The sequence below is a fragment of the Seriola aureovittata genome, chromosome 15 (assembly GCF_021018895.1).
Source record: "Seriola aureovittata isolate HTS-2021-v1 ecotype China chromosome 15, ASM2101889v1, whole genome shotgun sequence".
Taxonomy (NCBI): Eukaryota; Metazoa; Chordata; class Actinopteri; order Carangiformes; family Carangidae; genus Seriola; species Seriola aureovittata.
In genome coordinates, this window is record NC_079378.1 from 21525348 (window position 1) to 21542201 (window position 16854).

General features: G+C 40.5%; 2 protein-coding genes across 4 annotated transcripts; one reads left to right on the forward strand and one right to left on the reverse strand.

Moving 5' to 3' along the window:
• Positions 1–111: 111 nt before the first annotated feature.
• On the reverse strand, positions 112–6825 carry LOC130183024 (beta-galactosidase-1-like protein 2). 3 transcript variants are annotated; one of them, XM_056398330.1, is made up of 19 exons: positions 6506–6825; positions 5791–5976; positions 5644–5712; positions 5071–5166; positions 4516–4624; positions 4331–4423; positions 4118–4199; positions 3926–3990; positions 3688–3772; positions 2635–2772; positions 2340–2420; positions 2147–2256; positions 1899–2045; positions 1574–1645; positions 1362–1440; positions 1171–1258; positions 973–1084; positions 756–872; positions 112–255 (listed from the first exon to the last, which is right to left on the reverse strand). In XM_056398330.1, the coding sequence occupies exons 1-19, from the start codon at positions 6595–6597 to the stop codon at positions 169–171; spliced, it is 1908 nt and encodes a 635-aa protein (XP_056254305.1). In that variant the 5' UTR covers positions 6598–6825; the 3' UTR covers positions 112–168. The 3 variants fall into 3 exon arrangements, 2 of the variants coding, with proteins under 2 accessions (XP_056254305.1, XP_056254306.1); XR_008829766.1 differs by lacking the exons at positions 112–255; positions 756–872 and having other exon boundaries at positions 1056–1084; positions 1579–1645; XM_056398331.1 differs by lacking the exons at positions 112–255; positions 756–872; positions 973–1084 and having other exon boundaries at positions 1117–1440; positions 1579–1645.
• Positions 6826–8664: 1839 nt separating this feature from the next.
• ei24 (EI24 autophagy associated transmembrane protein) lies at positions 8665–16703 on the forward strand. The gene is made up of 11 exons (XM_056398247.1): positions 8665–8787; positions 10043–10179; positions 11131–11276; positions 12003–12063; positions 12451–12517; positions 12605–12729; positions 13469–13588; positions 14124–14235; positions 14330–14441; positions 15131–15205; positions 15287–16703. Exons 2-11 carry the CDS (start codon positions 10138–10140, stop codon positions 15447–15449), a joined length of 1023 nt encoding a protein of 340 aa, XP_056254222.1. The 5' UTR covers positions 8665–8787; positions 10043–10137; the 3' UTR covers positions 15450–16703.
• The last annotated feature ends 151 nt before the right edge of the window (positions 16704–16854 follow it).

Sequence of the window (16854 nt, forward strand, 5' to 3'; positions counted from 1 at the left end):
GTGGCTAAATAATGGGTGTAGATTTTTAGGTATTGCATTAGAAAGAGATGATTTTTAACAACATTGATAGCTCTGAATTTGAAGGTTTGATATGATGTCAGAAACACTTTGTAGAAGAATACACATTTTTACACAAAAACAAGGAGTTCATACAGGAGGTGATGACAGTCACTGGATGTCTGCTGCCATGCCAAGATCAGGGGTGTCCTCAAAGTGGACCTTGTAGTCTCCCTCTTGCTCCTCAAACACAATGACCTTATTTATTTAAACAGGAAAAAGTGAGAGACAGTGAGTCTGTAGAGACTTGCTGTGTTCGAACTCTGTAAATGTCAAATTAATCCAATAAGTCCAATATGATGCAAGACAAAAAACACTTAGAATAGTTCAACATTGAGGTAATGCAAACTCAACATCACTCTCATGTCTGTGAGCTAAAAATTGAGCAAGAGCCAGCAGCCGGCTAGTTTAGCTTAGCATAAAGGTCCAGGGAAACAGCTATCCTGGTTATATTTAAAGGTAACAGCAGCAGTTTTACCGTGCATTATGTGCCAAACTATTGGCGTTAATTAGTAAACTTTAGAGGAGCTGGTTTTGCTACGAGACAGAGCCAGGCTAGCTGCTACCCATGTTTTAAGTCTTTATGCAAGGCTAAGCTGATGCTTGCTAGCTTAGCGTGCATACATCAGCAAGCAAATGTAATTTCCTAAAATGTCAAACTATTCCTCTTACAAATGCTGGTTTGTGCACAGCTGTACCTGGTTGATTCCACTGTTGAGAAAGGGACTGGGGAGGTAGAGAGTCTGCTGGGGGCCAATGGACCAGTAGCGGCCCAGATTCAGCCCATTGATAAACACGGCACCTTTCTCCCAGCCCTGTGGACCCAAAGATAACTTACATGCTGAAGTATTTCTCATAAAACCACGTTCAAAAACATTCATAATGTAAGAGAGAGATATGTTTTGTTTCACTTACTGGCAGCTTCACAAATGTGTCACTCGGATACCCATATGCAAACAACCTCCCCATGAAAAATCCAGGGAAGCTGGGAGTTTCAGAAAGAGTTTTCCATGGTGCCTGATAAAGACTGAAAAGAGGTATCCACTTTAAACACACTATTACAGCAAAATGAAAGTGATATGCAGTGTGTTAAATCCAATAAAGCTTACAAACCTATCAATAAAGCTGGGCTTCATATCCAGGCTGTATATTTTAAAATCCCGCAGGGGGATGTTGTTTAATAAAATGTCTCCCACAAGGCCTGTAAGTACACAAATCAAAATTGGCTTGTACACTACCCACTGAGTGCTTGAGTGATTTAATAGCATGCAATCGCAACGAACTGCATATTGTCTGTCAATCACCTTTATGTTGTTTGTCAAGGTTCCTTCCCTGGTGAACTCGTCCACAATTTTCCACCAGTAAACTCAAGGTACGCCGTCCCTGTAGGGATTAATTGCCTTTATGTCTTTTGCAAGTTTTAACAGCCAACACCTCAGCATCCATCACATCCGATAAAGCACTGTGAACGATGTTTATTGGACATTTGCCTTCGTTGTCCAGCTGGATGTCATACCTTACCATCAGGAACTGCCAGCTCCACGCTCCGGCGCTTGAAAAGGCCAATGTAGCTTCTGTCTACAAACACCTAAGAAGAAAGATATTGCTATAAAATAAATTGTAAAGAACACATAAACTCTGCTTCCCTTGAGTGAAGTATCTCAAAGGTGGCTTTAGGTTTGCCAACTATCGCCGCAGACTTCATCAAACTGTTTCACATCTACTGTAACTCTTTGAAAGAAAGCATATTTCCCAAAACATGAAACCTTTCCTTTAAATTTGTTTTCATCACCTACACATAGATCAAGGAAGTCATGCCTGCATGTACAGTGAGGACTCACTAGGGCTCGGTCTCGGACATTGTCTCCAGACCTCAGTAATCCCCCACTGGTGATAGTAGTCTCATACAACGTGTATCCGTAGGACTGGCCGTTCCCATTGTTCACAGGTAGATTCTCCATGTTCACTGGTTTGGCTGACCTCAACGGCTGCAGAGAAAATTTAAATATTCAAATTAGACTACTTGACTGAAAAGCACTATTCTTTCCATTACACATATAGGTTACATATAATCTTACATAAAACATACTCCCTCAGTGAAGCTCAAAGCATCCCATAAGGACAGGTGCTGGTACATGATGGCTGGTTCATAAGCCTCCCTGTAATGCAGCGCTGGCATGTCAGGGAAAGTCTCACCTCCTGCACAGAGAGACCACACATGAGGTGTCAGAGGTCAGTCACAGCATCAGCCTGGTCTCATCTATATGAAGTGTTTAACTTACTGTTGTAGCGAGAAAGTAGATCTCTAAGGAGATGGTACTTTGGAGTGTACTCCCCAGCTTCAGACAAGGGAGCATCATAATCTGCAAAACATGATAGTGTCACAAATTAACTATCATGCACTGCCACCTGCTGGATGTCAAGGGCAACGCTCTTCTGTAGACATGAAGGGACACACAGTATACCTTAGCTGTGACATGCCAGTGCTTCATTGTTGTAATAAAAATCTTTTAAAAATTTGCATTAAAAACACAGCTGGTTTGTTTATGACTGAGCACATGACACAGAGGAACCAACCATAGCTGGGGACCAGTGCTTTGTAGGAAGGATCAGCGAGTGCTCCGCTCATGAAGCCAAAACTGGAGCCTCCGTGGAACATGTAGAGGTTGACAGACATGCCTCGCCTTAGGATTTCCCTCACGGTGGACACCATATCTGACAAGAAGGTCAACATGTTCACTGTAAACAAACTGACTCCTTAAAAACACAGAGGTCCCTGCAACAGGGAAATGAGAATAACAGCTCTGCACCATGTTACTGAAACCTTTTTGATCCTCTGCTAACCTCCTTCTCAGGACATACACTGATTCATTCAAAAGCCTTTTTGGCTCTGACTTTAATATTTGCATTTGCATTTACATTGTTGGGATGTAGCTGGTGTTTCCTCATGCAAAAAGCAAAGTGGTAGGGAAATATATTATACAAACGAATGAGTTAAAAAGCATTTGTTTACAGCAGCTGAGAGTGACTTGAGATCAAATACTGCTAGTGGGTAAAAGGAAATACTTAATGAAAAGATGTCACAGGTAAATAAACAAAGGGTTTTAAGTGACTGCTACTGGGATGGGTGTAAGAAACTGATGGCTAAGTAATTCTGTTCAGGTGCAGAAATGCAGGTTTTCAAAGGTGAATCTGCAGATATTTTGTGTCAAAATTTACAAGCAAATCTCTGAAACAGCATCTAAACCAATAAGGACTTATATTGTCCATAGAAACACTTACATATATCAAACTATTTAACATTCTTTAAGTTCTTAGCTGGGATCAGGTGAGCCCTCCTCAAATCTGTACTTTAGGTCACTGACCAGCAAAGATCTGATATTTAATGAAAAGGCTAACATGGATGTGTCAAATCCAAACCAATACCTGATTCTGATTTATCTTGGGTTAAAGGTTGTATTTTATAAAAAAAAAATAAAGTCCCTTGAGCCAAGACTCCATAGCAGGGTGTATTATCCTGGTTAATTGAATATAATTGTAATTGAATGAAGTAAAACATGAAAATACCAAAAGAGAGGTGTCAATTTAATCTACAAATCCATAGATAACAAAGAATTAAAACTCTTCTACCCTCTGGAGGAAGCACATGGTGGAGGTCACCCCACACATCATACCAGCCGGTCCAATAGTCCATCACCATGGCGGGGCTGTTGGGCTGGCAAACAGGAAATAACAGTTTGATCGCAAAAAAACACCCCAACTATTACAGTAACTTACACTGCTAGTTTTTCACTCCAGCATCAACTGTCTATTTGACGTTCACCGTGACAGACAGTGAAACGATCTGCAGCGGTGCACAGGTACAGACCTGGAGAGAGCTCAGATCCTGGATGTCTCTCTGATTTAGCTTCTGCAGCTTCACTGATCTGATGGCTACAAGACAGAAGATCACAAGGTAAGTGTGTGTGTGTGTGTGTGTGTGTGTGTGTGTGTGTGTGTGTGTGTGTGTGTGTGTGTGCGTGCGTGCGTGCGTGTGTGCGTGCGTGTGTGTTACTAATACCTCCTTCTACACCCCCTGATTTCAATGTGTTGTGGTTGTCTGATGTGAACAAGAGCTCACAGATCCCTCTGGTCTGTAAAGCCTTTCAAAATAAAACACAACGTCAAGTCTTAGGGTATGAACATCATCAGACTGATCAGTTCTGTCAATTTCTATTTTACATGCAAGTTTGTACAAAAGTGGCATTTTAAATAAGAAAACCTGTCACATTACCTCTTTAATAAAAAGCATGTAACTTTCATCCTTTGCAAAGGATCCATAACTGTTTTCAACCTGCACTGCAATGATGGGACCTCCTTTCTTGAACTAAAACACACAAGCAAACATATTATTGTAAGGATGACCAGTTAAATGACCTGGAGCTACAACACACCTGTTTCCAGTGTGTTGTTTCTGACCTGCAGTGGAACCACTTTTGGTATAAGTTTGTCAAAAAAAGTGTTGACAGCCTGAGTGAAGCCTGGGTAAGTGGTCCTCAGTCTCATGCTGCCATCACGGAGGAGCCAGCTGCATAGAGACAGAAAACAAGATGCTTAGTTATGACTAAAGCCACGGAGCTGCAAGAACAATGGAGGCATAGTAAGACTAACATACTGGACAAAGCTTCACATACTGGTAGAGTCCTCCCTTTCAGCAAGATGTGACTTTCTAACCCCGGTTGCACTCGACAAAAAAGTGGAACACTGTGCTTCAGATCAAGCGGCTTTTGTGCTGTCGGGTTAAATTCACTTACAAACTTAATTCTATTTTTCCGGGGACATAAACTGGTCCGAGCTCTTCCAAGAAAACGTTGGGTTTAAGTCTATATCCTGTGTTCATACATAAACAGAGCTTTTATTTACAGCAGAAGTAGAGATACAGACAGGAAACAGGGGGGGAGAGACAAAGAGAGAGAGAGAACTGTAGACTACAGGGGTACTGAAAATCAGGATTTCAATATACACTGGCACTACCTCGGCAGTCCTCCTAGGTCCAGCTCAGAGGAAATGTAGGGCCCTGGACGTAAAATCACCCACAATCCCAATTCAGCAGCAAGATTGATATAGGCTCTGAAACCAAGACAGAAAAAAGTAATAAGCAGTTTCTATCTGCACAAACACGTTCGGACTGTGAGTTAGACCTTGTATCTCATTGTTTGAGGAGTGTGACATGTGCCTGGCAACAGCAGCAGCAGCAGGCTGAGGCGTCATATCCCTCTTCACTTATCATCACTGTGTGTCTAATTGCTTGATAAGTTGCTGTTGTTGTGGAGATGCTGCTGTTGTCAGGCGGGACTCCAGCCTCTAGCTTGTCCCCTGAGCACTGGGGCAGATGATGAGAGGGAAGGGAGAGTATTCCCAACGCGCCTTAGAGCAGGTGATATTGTTAGTACAGCTGGAGCGGTGTTGCACCGTGTTTTAATTCTTATTATGGTCATTACTGAGGTGCATTAATTAGAGCACGGACTGCACTCACAGGAACAGCACGTGGTGTGGTGATTAATCATGAGTGTTTTGCATTCAAGTCAGATTCAAACTGCTCCTTACTCTAAATCCAGCTGTGTGCGGAAGTTGAAAACTCCTCTCTCTGGTTGGTGCAGACTCCATGGCACATACCTGCAAGGATATACTTTGTTAATGTTCAGAAGGTGATCAGGCTGGTGATACAACATAGATCTGTAGCAGTGTTCCTACGTGGTGAGGGTGTTGATGCCACAGGCCTTCATTTTCATCAGGCGGTCCCTCCAGTAGGCCCTGGGCACACGGAAATAGTGGATTGATCCCCCGAGGATGTGGAAAGGCTCCCCCTCCAGGGTGAACTGAGAGGAGTTGGCGCTCAGGCCCACCTTCCTGCTCATCCTCCGTCCCCCTGCTGGCACGCTGGAAGAGGAGTTGTGGTTTATTTGTGTCATGCTCACATTATGTAGCGCCTATTGTGTGTGAATTGACCACATGACATGCTTTATAGAAGTTTGCAGACGTCTCGTGTTTGCAAACAGAAGGAACATATTAGAATTTAGAGGGAAGACAAACACTTCACATTAACTTTTTGATAAATTCTTTTTTTTTGTAATATCCATTATGTTGTAGTTAAACTCGATCTTTATAAATATTCCCAAAGCAAAAATAATACGAGCAATAGTTAGGTTCAGAGTAAAATTGTTCTTTAAGATCCTATAGTGTCATCTTCCTAACCTATAGAGATTTATTGCAGTGTCTGTGTGCAGTACCTTCAAGTAGTTCCATCACATTTACTATTACAGGACCTCAGTCTAATAGTAGCCTACAGTCATATCACTACAGAGACAATATTACAACTTAACGGATCATAAAATCACAGTTAAAGTACAATGAGGCTCAAACTGCCTCAACTAGCTCTAACTGCAACAACAGTGAGAACTTAACTTACCCGAGATATCTGTACATGATGAACCCAACAATGCACACACAGATGAGTGTGTATTTCCTTTTGTGTGCATTTCTTATCCTCAGGACAACCATCGATGATGTGTGACATGGGCAGTGGTGGGGTTAAGTTTACAGCGGCACCGGAGCGCAATGAGCGGATGATGCGGGCGTGAGTGAAGCACCGCCCTGTGGGAGTGTCCCTGCAGAGCCACGGAAACCTAATACACCTCATCAGCAGGGTTTGCCTGTGTCTGTGTTACTCTTTAGTTTTGCCAGAATTGTACAGGTGAGGATGATGTACCGACATCCAGTATGATTATATTCTTGATAGTAAAACACAAAGTTAAACATTTAATCTTTTTAAACTTAAAAACTTTGTCTTACAGACCAAAACATAAACCGAGTTATGGAGAGACTTTCCAGCAGATTATATCAACATTTCTTAACATTTCAATAGTGGGTGACATTTTTCTGAATATTACACAACTATTACACACAAAAAAAACCTGGCAAACAAGCAGCAGCAGAGCAAAGGAAAGTGACATATACCCACAACTTAAACTGAATTTATGCTCTGCCTTCCATTCAAAAGAATAATAAGTAATGTTCAAAATTACAATTATTACGTAACTTTACCATAAAACATGAAATTTAGGTGGTAAGTTTTCTCAGCAGAGATAACAGGGGCTGGTGCCCAGAGAGAAGTGGATACAGGAATATGTCACCAAGTTGATCTCAGTCAGATCAACACTGAGGACTCCATCAAGACAAAGGCAACCATTGATGGAGGACACAATCTGACACTCGCTCATATGATCGATGTTGTAGATGGCCTCATTATCCACCTTGAAGGTACAGTCACAGTGCTATAGGATGGTGGTGGTGATCAGGGTGGCGTTGTAGGCCTTTTGTCATAGTCATCAGAGGGACAGGAGGGAGGTCAGACCAGAGCTGGTGCCACCTCCGAAGCTGTGGAAAACCAGGAAAGTCAATGATCAAATATATGAGATACAGATATGTGTGATTAATCTATTGCTGTTGTCCTAAATTTACCCATGAGTATGAGGATCTTGTCCAGGACCAGGTCAATGATCTCTTTACCCAGGGTGTCCACGGGTGTACATCCTCCTTGCCAGAGATCAGCTGCTCAGGGTGGAATATCTGGCAGTAGGTCCGGGTTTGTACCTCATCAAAAGATTCAGTAAAAAAATGTCTTGAAGGTTTGACTAACTGAAATCAAGAAACAGGTATGGCATATATATAATGAGCGTTTACTGATGGCAATGGGTTCCAGGTCTGGGGGACGTGATTCCCACTTCCAGTGTTACTGAAGAAATCTTTCTCCATTAATGGTTGGAGGCAAGAGAAAGTTTAAAAAAAAAAAAAAAAAGATTATTTGTAAAGACCCATTAGATACCACGACATCATGACCAAGTCACCTGGCAAAAATGGATGCATTTATTCAGGCCCAAACACATAGGCCTAATTTTTGCATAAAAGATGATTAAGACAGAAAAATAATGTCGTACTGAAAATATCATTACACAAAAGCTCTGTGGAGGAACAGCTGTGTTCATATTTTGTACAAATGCAATTCTTAAAACCACTCGAACAATGCAACAACAATTAGATTAAAACTGCGACAATTAGTAGAATAGTCAATTAGTCGACAACAGAAAATTAATCAGCACTTATTTTGATGATTAGATAATCATTTCAGTTATTTTATAAGCAAAATTCCAAACATTTGCTGCCTCGAGTTTCTTAAATGTGGGGCTTGGTTTTAGGTCATAACACTGAAAACTGAATTAGGGTCAAAAGAACAAAACAAGATAGTAGACCTTACCTTACCTTAGCTTTTTTTTCAACTATTTTCCGGGCATTTCATAGACAAAATGATTTAAAAAATGTGGCTATCTTTAAAGATTACAATCTTTAGATGCAGGACTAGAAAAGATTACAGATTATTCTGTTAGCAAAGCCTTAATAACATGTTCTTATCTGAATGAATATGTAATTATATAATACAATATACATACATACACAAAAACTTTCCTTAATTTTAATGCCAAATACCCCTCTTTAAAACAGTAATATGATATACGAGCCTCCTACTGGGAGGACTACACTTCCCATGTTCCTTAGAGGTCGGAGCTTGCGCAATATGTATTCCACGGCCCTGGCTGCTGGTAGTGTTGTTTAGTGTTGTTGTTGTTGTGACATTAAGGGGGGCTAAAACAAAGAATTGACGAAGTTAATATAACCCTGAGCCTGTCGCATGAGGTAAGGAAGACACCGTGATTGACTATGAGCTCTGTCTCTGACTTTACCCTCTGCTTTCGCGATTGTCTTGACCGTTAAGACAACAGTTAAATTAGTTGTTGAGCGTTAGCTAGCAACCCAGGCAGAAAAGCTAGCAGAGCACCAAACAAACCAACGAAAATCAAAGATTATGAGACTGGAGGCGTCTTGCTGACCGGACTAGCTACACAGTGACAGTCTTCACATATGAAATTGTTACGAGTTTTCGGCTGGTCGGAGAGAGCCAGATTACACTGTCCGCTGTCACCTATGTAAGCTAACTGACTCAGCTTGCGAACGTTAAGATAAACAGTATCACCAAGAGACACACAACGCTTCACTTTCACCCGTTTTCACCATTATAAAACGTGTATAAGTGCCTCAGACTAAGAGAGGTGGGGCTGCTGTTGTAAAACATCACCATGCAAACAGATCCAAGGCTCTATTGTAAATAGATAGGACAATAGCAGCATTCATTTAACAGACAGTAGCTATGCTTCCTTTATTTCAGCTAGCTAATATCATCAGATCCTGATACACTGACCTGTTTTCAGTGTTTGTGAAGTTGGTAACTAGTGTGTCGTCTTTTTCCGTCATGTGATACACAATGCACTGTTATTTACATTTCAGAGGACCACATACAGTGTCCAGGACAAAGAAAGGCTTATTGTTAAAACAATTAAGTAATATTTAAGGGAGAAGTGACAAACCACACATTGGCATTAGTTTTTCTAATGAAATGTGGTTGATATGGTGGGTTGATGAGGTATCTTTAGAAAGTTATATCACACATGAATCAGCACCATATGGCTCCCAAATATGGCACATATGTAAGGAGGTGCCAAACAGCCCTTTGTCATTGAACTGTTTCAATGCCAGAGGGGTATCTGTCATGCATTTGGTAACTGTTATTGTTCCTTGAAGTAAAATATTAGCAGTAAAAAAGTTGGAGTCTCATGAATGTACTTGAAAAACAGCCAAATTTAGAAATGTCAAGATCACTATTTCTACAGCCAGCAGCCAGTCAGAGGCCTGAATAAGCCACTATCTAAAGTGCTGATTTTCTAAACAATCAGTTAATTCTTCTGGTTAAATCTGATGTGGGTGGGAATGTTAAATAAACTACTGTATATTGCAAGCAAATTGTTTGATTGTAAGATTATTGTAAATTGCTAGAAGAAGTTCAACCCATTAGCTCTTGTTCTAACTTTTCCTCTGTGAATTTGGGTGGTTGCAGGTTACTGGGTGAGCCCCTCCCTGCCATGAGAGCTGACCACCAGGTCACAAGCCCCCCCTCCTTCTGCAGTTGATGGATCTGCAGCTGGTCCAGAGATGACAGACAGCGTCAGGGCCTTCCTCCGCAATGTTGCGACGGTCAGCAGACACGCGCACACACATACACACAGTACTAACACAGTGATCCGTGAAACTGATCCATGCATTCATACTAATAGATTCATTGAGCTTCATTTTAAAATAGCAAAGACAGATACTGACGGGCCACTTTATTAAGTACACCAAGTTGTTATATTTTGTCACCCTCGAGTATGTAAATGGGGTCCACAAAATATTACAAACACCTTTCAATATAATGCAGTTGAGTACAACAACACCACCACTACAGGCTCAATAATAAAGAAATAAAGTAGGGTTATCACATTTCTGACAGTGTCAACAAAAACTAAAAATTTATGATCTTTGTTAAATAAATTCATTGCATTATTGGATTGTATTAGTACAGCTGTACCTAATAAAGTGGGAAGAGAGTAGCAGGTTTGTTTGATGGTTGTTCTGCTACGCAGATTAAGGATTTTTATCATGACACACTGACAGTCAAGAAAACAGTTGGCATACAGTATGTCCAAAGCAAAACATAACAACCATCTGCATGTTATTAACCCCTCTTATACAATAGGCCCGAAGTAAATTCGTCATTAATGGAGCCTATAATATATTTGTTGTAGTGTCCACAGAAATTCTGTATCACATTCTCTGAATGATGTACAGTACTGTGCAAAAATGATATTGTAGAAGGTTAGACAGAAGGAATATGAACATTTTACTTAATAGCCTCTGGGTTGGTATTGTGTTAAACCCTCCATTAAATGCACCTGACCCTAAAAGAACTTCAGATATATGGTTTTTATGGAAAATATCTCACAGCACCTTCATGCATAGTTTCAAAGGGCCTTTCAACTGTTCACAGCTTTGTAATTCATGTGTTCAACGAGCACTAGCTGAGACATCAAGGCGTCATGACATAGGTCATTTCAACAAGTTAAAAATATCATGTGTATTTTCTCTCTCTTGCTCTGGGCTGTCTAGGGGATCAAGGACTCCATATTGGGGATTGGGACAATCTCCAAGCTGGATGCCCGCATCCAGCAGAAAAGGGAAGAGCAGCGGAGGAGAAGGGCCAGTGGGGCCCTGGCACAGAGAAGGGCACAGAGTGAGGAGCGCAAACCAGACAAGTAAGCCTGGAAGAAAAAACTGTATATTTTGGTTCCAATGCTACTGTTATAATCTGACTCTGGCTAATGAAGAAAATGCTCATGCATCATTTCTTATTTCCTTGCAAACATCATGCGATTTATGGGATTGAGTAGCTTCATCTGAAAGGCATGCAGCTCCTCCACCTGACAGTTTAATATTCTGACTCAATAAGCTTAGCTTTGCAGATTTGTAAGAAATTATTACTTACAAAAACAGGGCTTTCTTGCCCTGACATGAGTCTCACAGGTAGAACTTCCTGTGTACCACTTCCAACAAACTCTATCAGTCAGTCAAATGGTTATATCTGACTGTCATTAAGAGATTGTTTGGGTTAGGGTCTACCAATCCCACCAATCCTTGCAAAAGAGAAGAGTTTACACAGATTGAAAGGAAGTGCTGAACTTAGGTTGACAAAATACCATGAGCCTCTGTTGTGTCTCTTTTGTCTTGTAAACAAGACGTGGTTGGACATTTTTCTACATTATATGGTGATGAAAATAAATATATACATGTGTAAAATCATCATCATCAGTGTATGTGTATATCCCTCATCTGAAAAGACCTAATTGCTAATTGACATCACACGTAATCAAATCCACACCTCTAAATACCTTCAGCCTGGACAGACCTGTAGAATTAAAGTGAAACTACACTATTCCTTTTCTACAGTGATGATCATTATGATTATTGATTTTCTTTTTCAGTGAACCCAAAGTAGCCAGTAGGATTTTTCAGTGCTGTGCCTGGAATGGAGGAGTGTTCTGGGTAAGATACTGAACCAACTGTTACACTACATAGTTTGGATGGCAGTTTTTCTTCCCATATCTTTTAGCTTCTTTACAAATTTTCCTTCTTGTAAATTGTTAACTGAAGAAATCATATCTCAGATAACCAACTCTGCTACACCCATGTTGTGTGGCCTTGATGAGCTCTGTTCCCCTGGGTGCTGTCTGCAGGCCCCCAAAACTCTTAAAATGTCTTCAGTGTGATAACATAAATACAGAGTTTTTAGATTTAATTAGAATTTCCTGGTTGTGTTAGTTTTAAGGTTGATGTAACTTTCAGATGCGGTGTTCTTTTATTAAATGAGTATTATACTACACGGCACATTATGAGTTGAAGAGTAATTATAGCATCTCATCTCGCCTCCAGCTCAGTCTGTTTCTCTTCTACCGGGTGTTTATCCCACTGCTGCAGACTCTCACAGCAAAAATCATTGGTATGTATTGCTGCTGGTAGTTCTGGGGGAGGTTGTCTGTCTTGTGGCAGGAACCAGTCAGTCAACAAGATGTTTTTTTTGCTCCAGGTGACCCTTCCCTCCATGGCAGTGTGTGGTCCTGGTTAGAGTTCATCCTGACCTCCGTCTTCAGCGCCCTCTGGGTTCTCCCTCTGTTTGTTCTCAGCAAGATAGTCAATGCCATATGGTTCCAGGTTAGGCCCAGTTTGCTATGCTGTTATGATGTGGTGACACAACAGGCAGCCATTTTTAAATGTATGCGTAGATCCAACTGCAAAGATTGATATTTCATACCCACAAAGTTATCAAAATTGTCAGGGGTCTTAAATGGCTTTTTACACGTTGTCTACAGCTGTATAATATATCATATTTTATTGTCAGTGAAATATTAGTGTTTATAATTGAGTTACAGTCACAGATGACTTCACAATGGGCTGCAGTGTAGCTGAGATTCACAAAGCCAGCTCTGCTTCTCCCATCCTTTATAATGAAGTCTGTTCTACAGGAACAATGTTTCAGACTGATCCTTTATCAGAAAAAGCAAAAAAATGTATATACAGGAGACATACTTTCATTGATGTGGTGAGTTGAACTGAAGTCAGACAGGTCATGTGGAGTCCTGTGGCTTCAGCTGCTTCACAGTAAAAGCCCTGCTGGGAATTAAATTGAAATTGGGTATGAATGAGGCATCATTGCAGGGCTTTTATTATGAAACAGCTGCAGGTACCTCAGCATTCACAACAGTGTTTGAATCAACCTGAATTTCTAACTTGATGCTACTTTGGACTTTTCTCTGCACTTTTATTTCAGTGCATCAGGACATAATAGTACAAAAATAAATATTAAAATACTATTAAAATTATTTATTTAAGCAACAGACCATTGTCTTTCAGGTCACAGATATAGATATTAATGTGTGATTCTCTGTTGCAGGATATTGCTGACCTAGCATTTGAAGTGTCTGGCTGTAAAGCTCAGCCGTTCCCCAGCGTCAGTAAGATCATCGCAGATATGCTCTTTAACCTCCTGCTCCAGGCACTCTTCCTCATTCAGGTACATTTTGAACACAAACAGGATCCATGATCAGACACCTCTTTCTGTGTTTCTCTGTTTATCAGAATTACAAACTCACACCGTACTGCATTCACCCAGAACTCTTTATCTGACTCAACCTCACAATCGCTGCTCAGGATGTTTAAGATGAACAGTTAAAGTGAAGTGGCCCAGATTCACCAAATGTTTGCTCAGTGTGCGAATTGTTTTTACACTTTTCTGAGTGAGTCACAAAGTTGTGCTGTTCATGAAGAATGTGCAAAGAGGCCTAATTGCACTATGGCTATTCAGGCCAGCTGCTATCAACGGCATCACCCCCAATATCTCAGGCAAACAGTTTCATTCCTGGACTCTCGAGTCAGTTCAGAGAAAGTTAACGTTATGAAAAAGCTTTATGGCAAAGTAATTACTTGTTTTGAAGACTTTTTGACATCATTTCTGCTCTCCAAAGCAAATGTGATGAAAATGCACAACCTGCTCTCTCAGCACAGTCTCTGTGAATATAATCATGTTGTGTATTTTCGTGCTCCTCTAGGGTATGATCGTTAGTCTCTTCCCCATCGATGCCATTGGACAGATGGTGAGCCTCCTCCACATGTCTCTGCTCTACTCCCTCTATTGCTTTGAGTATCGCTGGTTCAACCATGGTGAGACACTTGCATTGCACTTTAGACCCAAAATAAATAATTTGCATTGAATGGAGAACTCAAACAAAAATGTGGCTCCTTATGTTTTTTTAAGGCATTGAGATGCATCAACGGCTGTCCAATATTGAGAGGAACTGGCCGTATTACTTCGGCTTTGGTTTACCAATGGCTCTGCTGACCGCCCTGCCCTCCTCATACATCATTAGGTAAAACAGCTGGGAATTAACTGTTAGGTTCATTGAATTTGAAAATAATAATTAGCTCCAGCACTTGTGTACTTTTTACTTGTAAGTGTAAATCTGTATTTATCCATTTTGCAGTTGCTACAGAAGGTTTTTTACACATTGTCATAGAACAGTTATGAAGTTACTTGAAATTACCTAATTTTCAACTCCATCAACACAATATGTTTGTGATATGACAATTAGGCAAACTGTGTTATAGTACAACTCATTGAGATGTGTGTCTATGAAAGTTTTGTGAGGCTTCAGTAAAGGAAAAATTAGGTTTTTGTACAGGAATTTTTTTCAAATACATTTGTACATTTAGTGTCCGTGCCCTCAGTGAGAAAGTATGATTGGACAAGTAGTCAAAGAGAGTGATGCACTGATAAAGTTGGATAAAATCAGCAATTAAAATACGTTACATTGGACTTTGGGCATTTTGTTTCTTGACATTTTACAGACTAAAGCATTAAATGAGAAAATAATCAGCAACTTAATCAGCTATTGAAATAATTGGTAGTTGCTGCCCTAAAGATATTTTTTAATTGTCTGGTAAGTGGACACACAGGAAGTTTGAACGAGAGGAAGGTTTGGAAACCAGACCTCACTACTACCTACTATCCTTTACTGCCTTTAATATATCTATTTCTTCATCTTCCTTTTCTACTTAGTGGCTGCTTGTTCTCCATCCTCTTCCCTCTGTTCATCATCAGTGCTAATGAGGCTAAGACACCAACTAAGTTGTAGTAAGTCTAAAATAAAAAGTTTTTTTTCTTTTTAAATGGTTTTCTTTCTATGAGTCACTGATCACATTTCCACTCTTTCAGCCACTTCCAGCTGCGTCTCTTCTCCCTGGTTGTGTTGATCAGCAACAAGCTTTTCCACAAGACAGTCCACCTGCAGTCTTCCCTGACGTCGTCCACCTCCTCAGAGAGACTGTTGTCCCCTCACACTTCCCCAACCCGCCAGAGACTTGTGCCCACCCAGTGATGGATCCACTCCAAGGAGATGGGATAGCAACTGATGAGTGGCTTCACTCAGTGTGAAAAAGTGATTCTTCCAAAAGGGTTCCCTTAATGAAGATGATATGCGGTTTAGGATAAAGGGTTGACATGTTTTTATCTTATCTCTTTGACCCTTTGGTTATTCACTTGCAGCAAACCACCAGACACATTTTCAGTGTGACACAAAAATCGACTGCCCTGTGCCTCACACTCAAAACACATTATATACTCAGCTCTTGACTTGTTTTATTTTGTGAATTTTCTTTCATTGTTTTTTGTATAATGTGCCATTTGAGTGAATCTCCTTTAATAAATTACAGCACAAGAAATCACTTAGTTTTAAAATGTTTAAGCAAACTTGTGACTAAGGATTTTTTTTTACTGTAAAGGGGCTTGTTTGCATTCAGAAGCAAAGCACAGTCTGTCACCTACAGTATGTTTTCTTGATGTTGCAAGTCACATTCCTTCCTCACAGGTTGAATGCTTTCTTGCACATCTATGTTTATCTCTCATTTGATGGTGTTCAACCAGTTCCAGGAGTGACCTTGCACAGTTACAAAGGGAGGATATTCTTGTCCTGTTACAGCTTTGTGTTTAGAGGAATTTGCAAATCAGTTCAGGAGCTGCTATAATAAGGATTGGTGACCTTAATAGTGGAAACCAAATAACAAAGTCACTCTTGTGTGTGTGTTTGGTTGGTGTCTCATCCCAAATTTAAATCTCACTCCACTGACTGATGAGATATACATGTTGCAAACTGCAAGTGACACCAGCAAAAGGAAAAGCTGCCTCAGTGTTTTCAGTGTGTTTGAATATAGTAGGTGATAGGTGAGATGACACTGCCAAACTGCTGCGTCTATGTTTTGTTTATTTCACTTCAACCACTACAATGCTAAGCTCTGTGATAAAGGAAGGAGTCCTGTAGTTTTAGTCTTTATAAAGGGTGATCAGCCTTAACCTGCTTGCTCTAGTTGTCCCTTCCCAAGAGAGCCGAAGCAAATATAACTGGTCCCTAAAGATCATTGGCTGTTTGCTTTTTGTGCTGTACATAGTATTAATACATGCTGAATGTTCAACCAGAGCCCCGCCACCATGCAGCGACCCAGTCACTGAGTTTCCCTCACTCATCAGGGGGGAAGGACCCTGATTTTAAAACAGTGTTTGTGCAGACTGATATTTGTGAGTGAGGTTTTGTAAAAGTAATACGTCTAATTTCAATAAAATTGGTCCGTATTCAATATTTTGATCACTGTGTTCAGGGTTTTGCTACAACTCACTTAACACTATTACACAACAAAGCAAGATATGGTGGGTGTGCAATCCACAATTTACTGTTAAGTATATGTAAAGAGGCAGGTAATGTGTGTTATTGTGAGAATTTAATGTATATT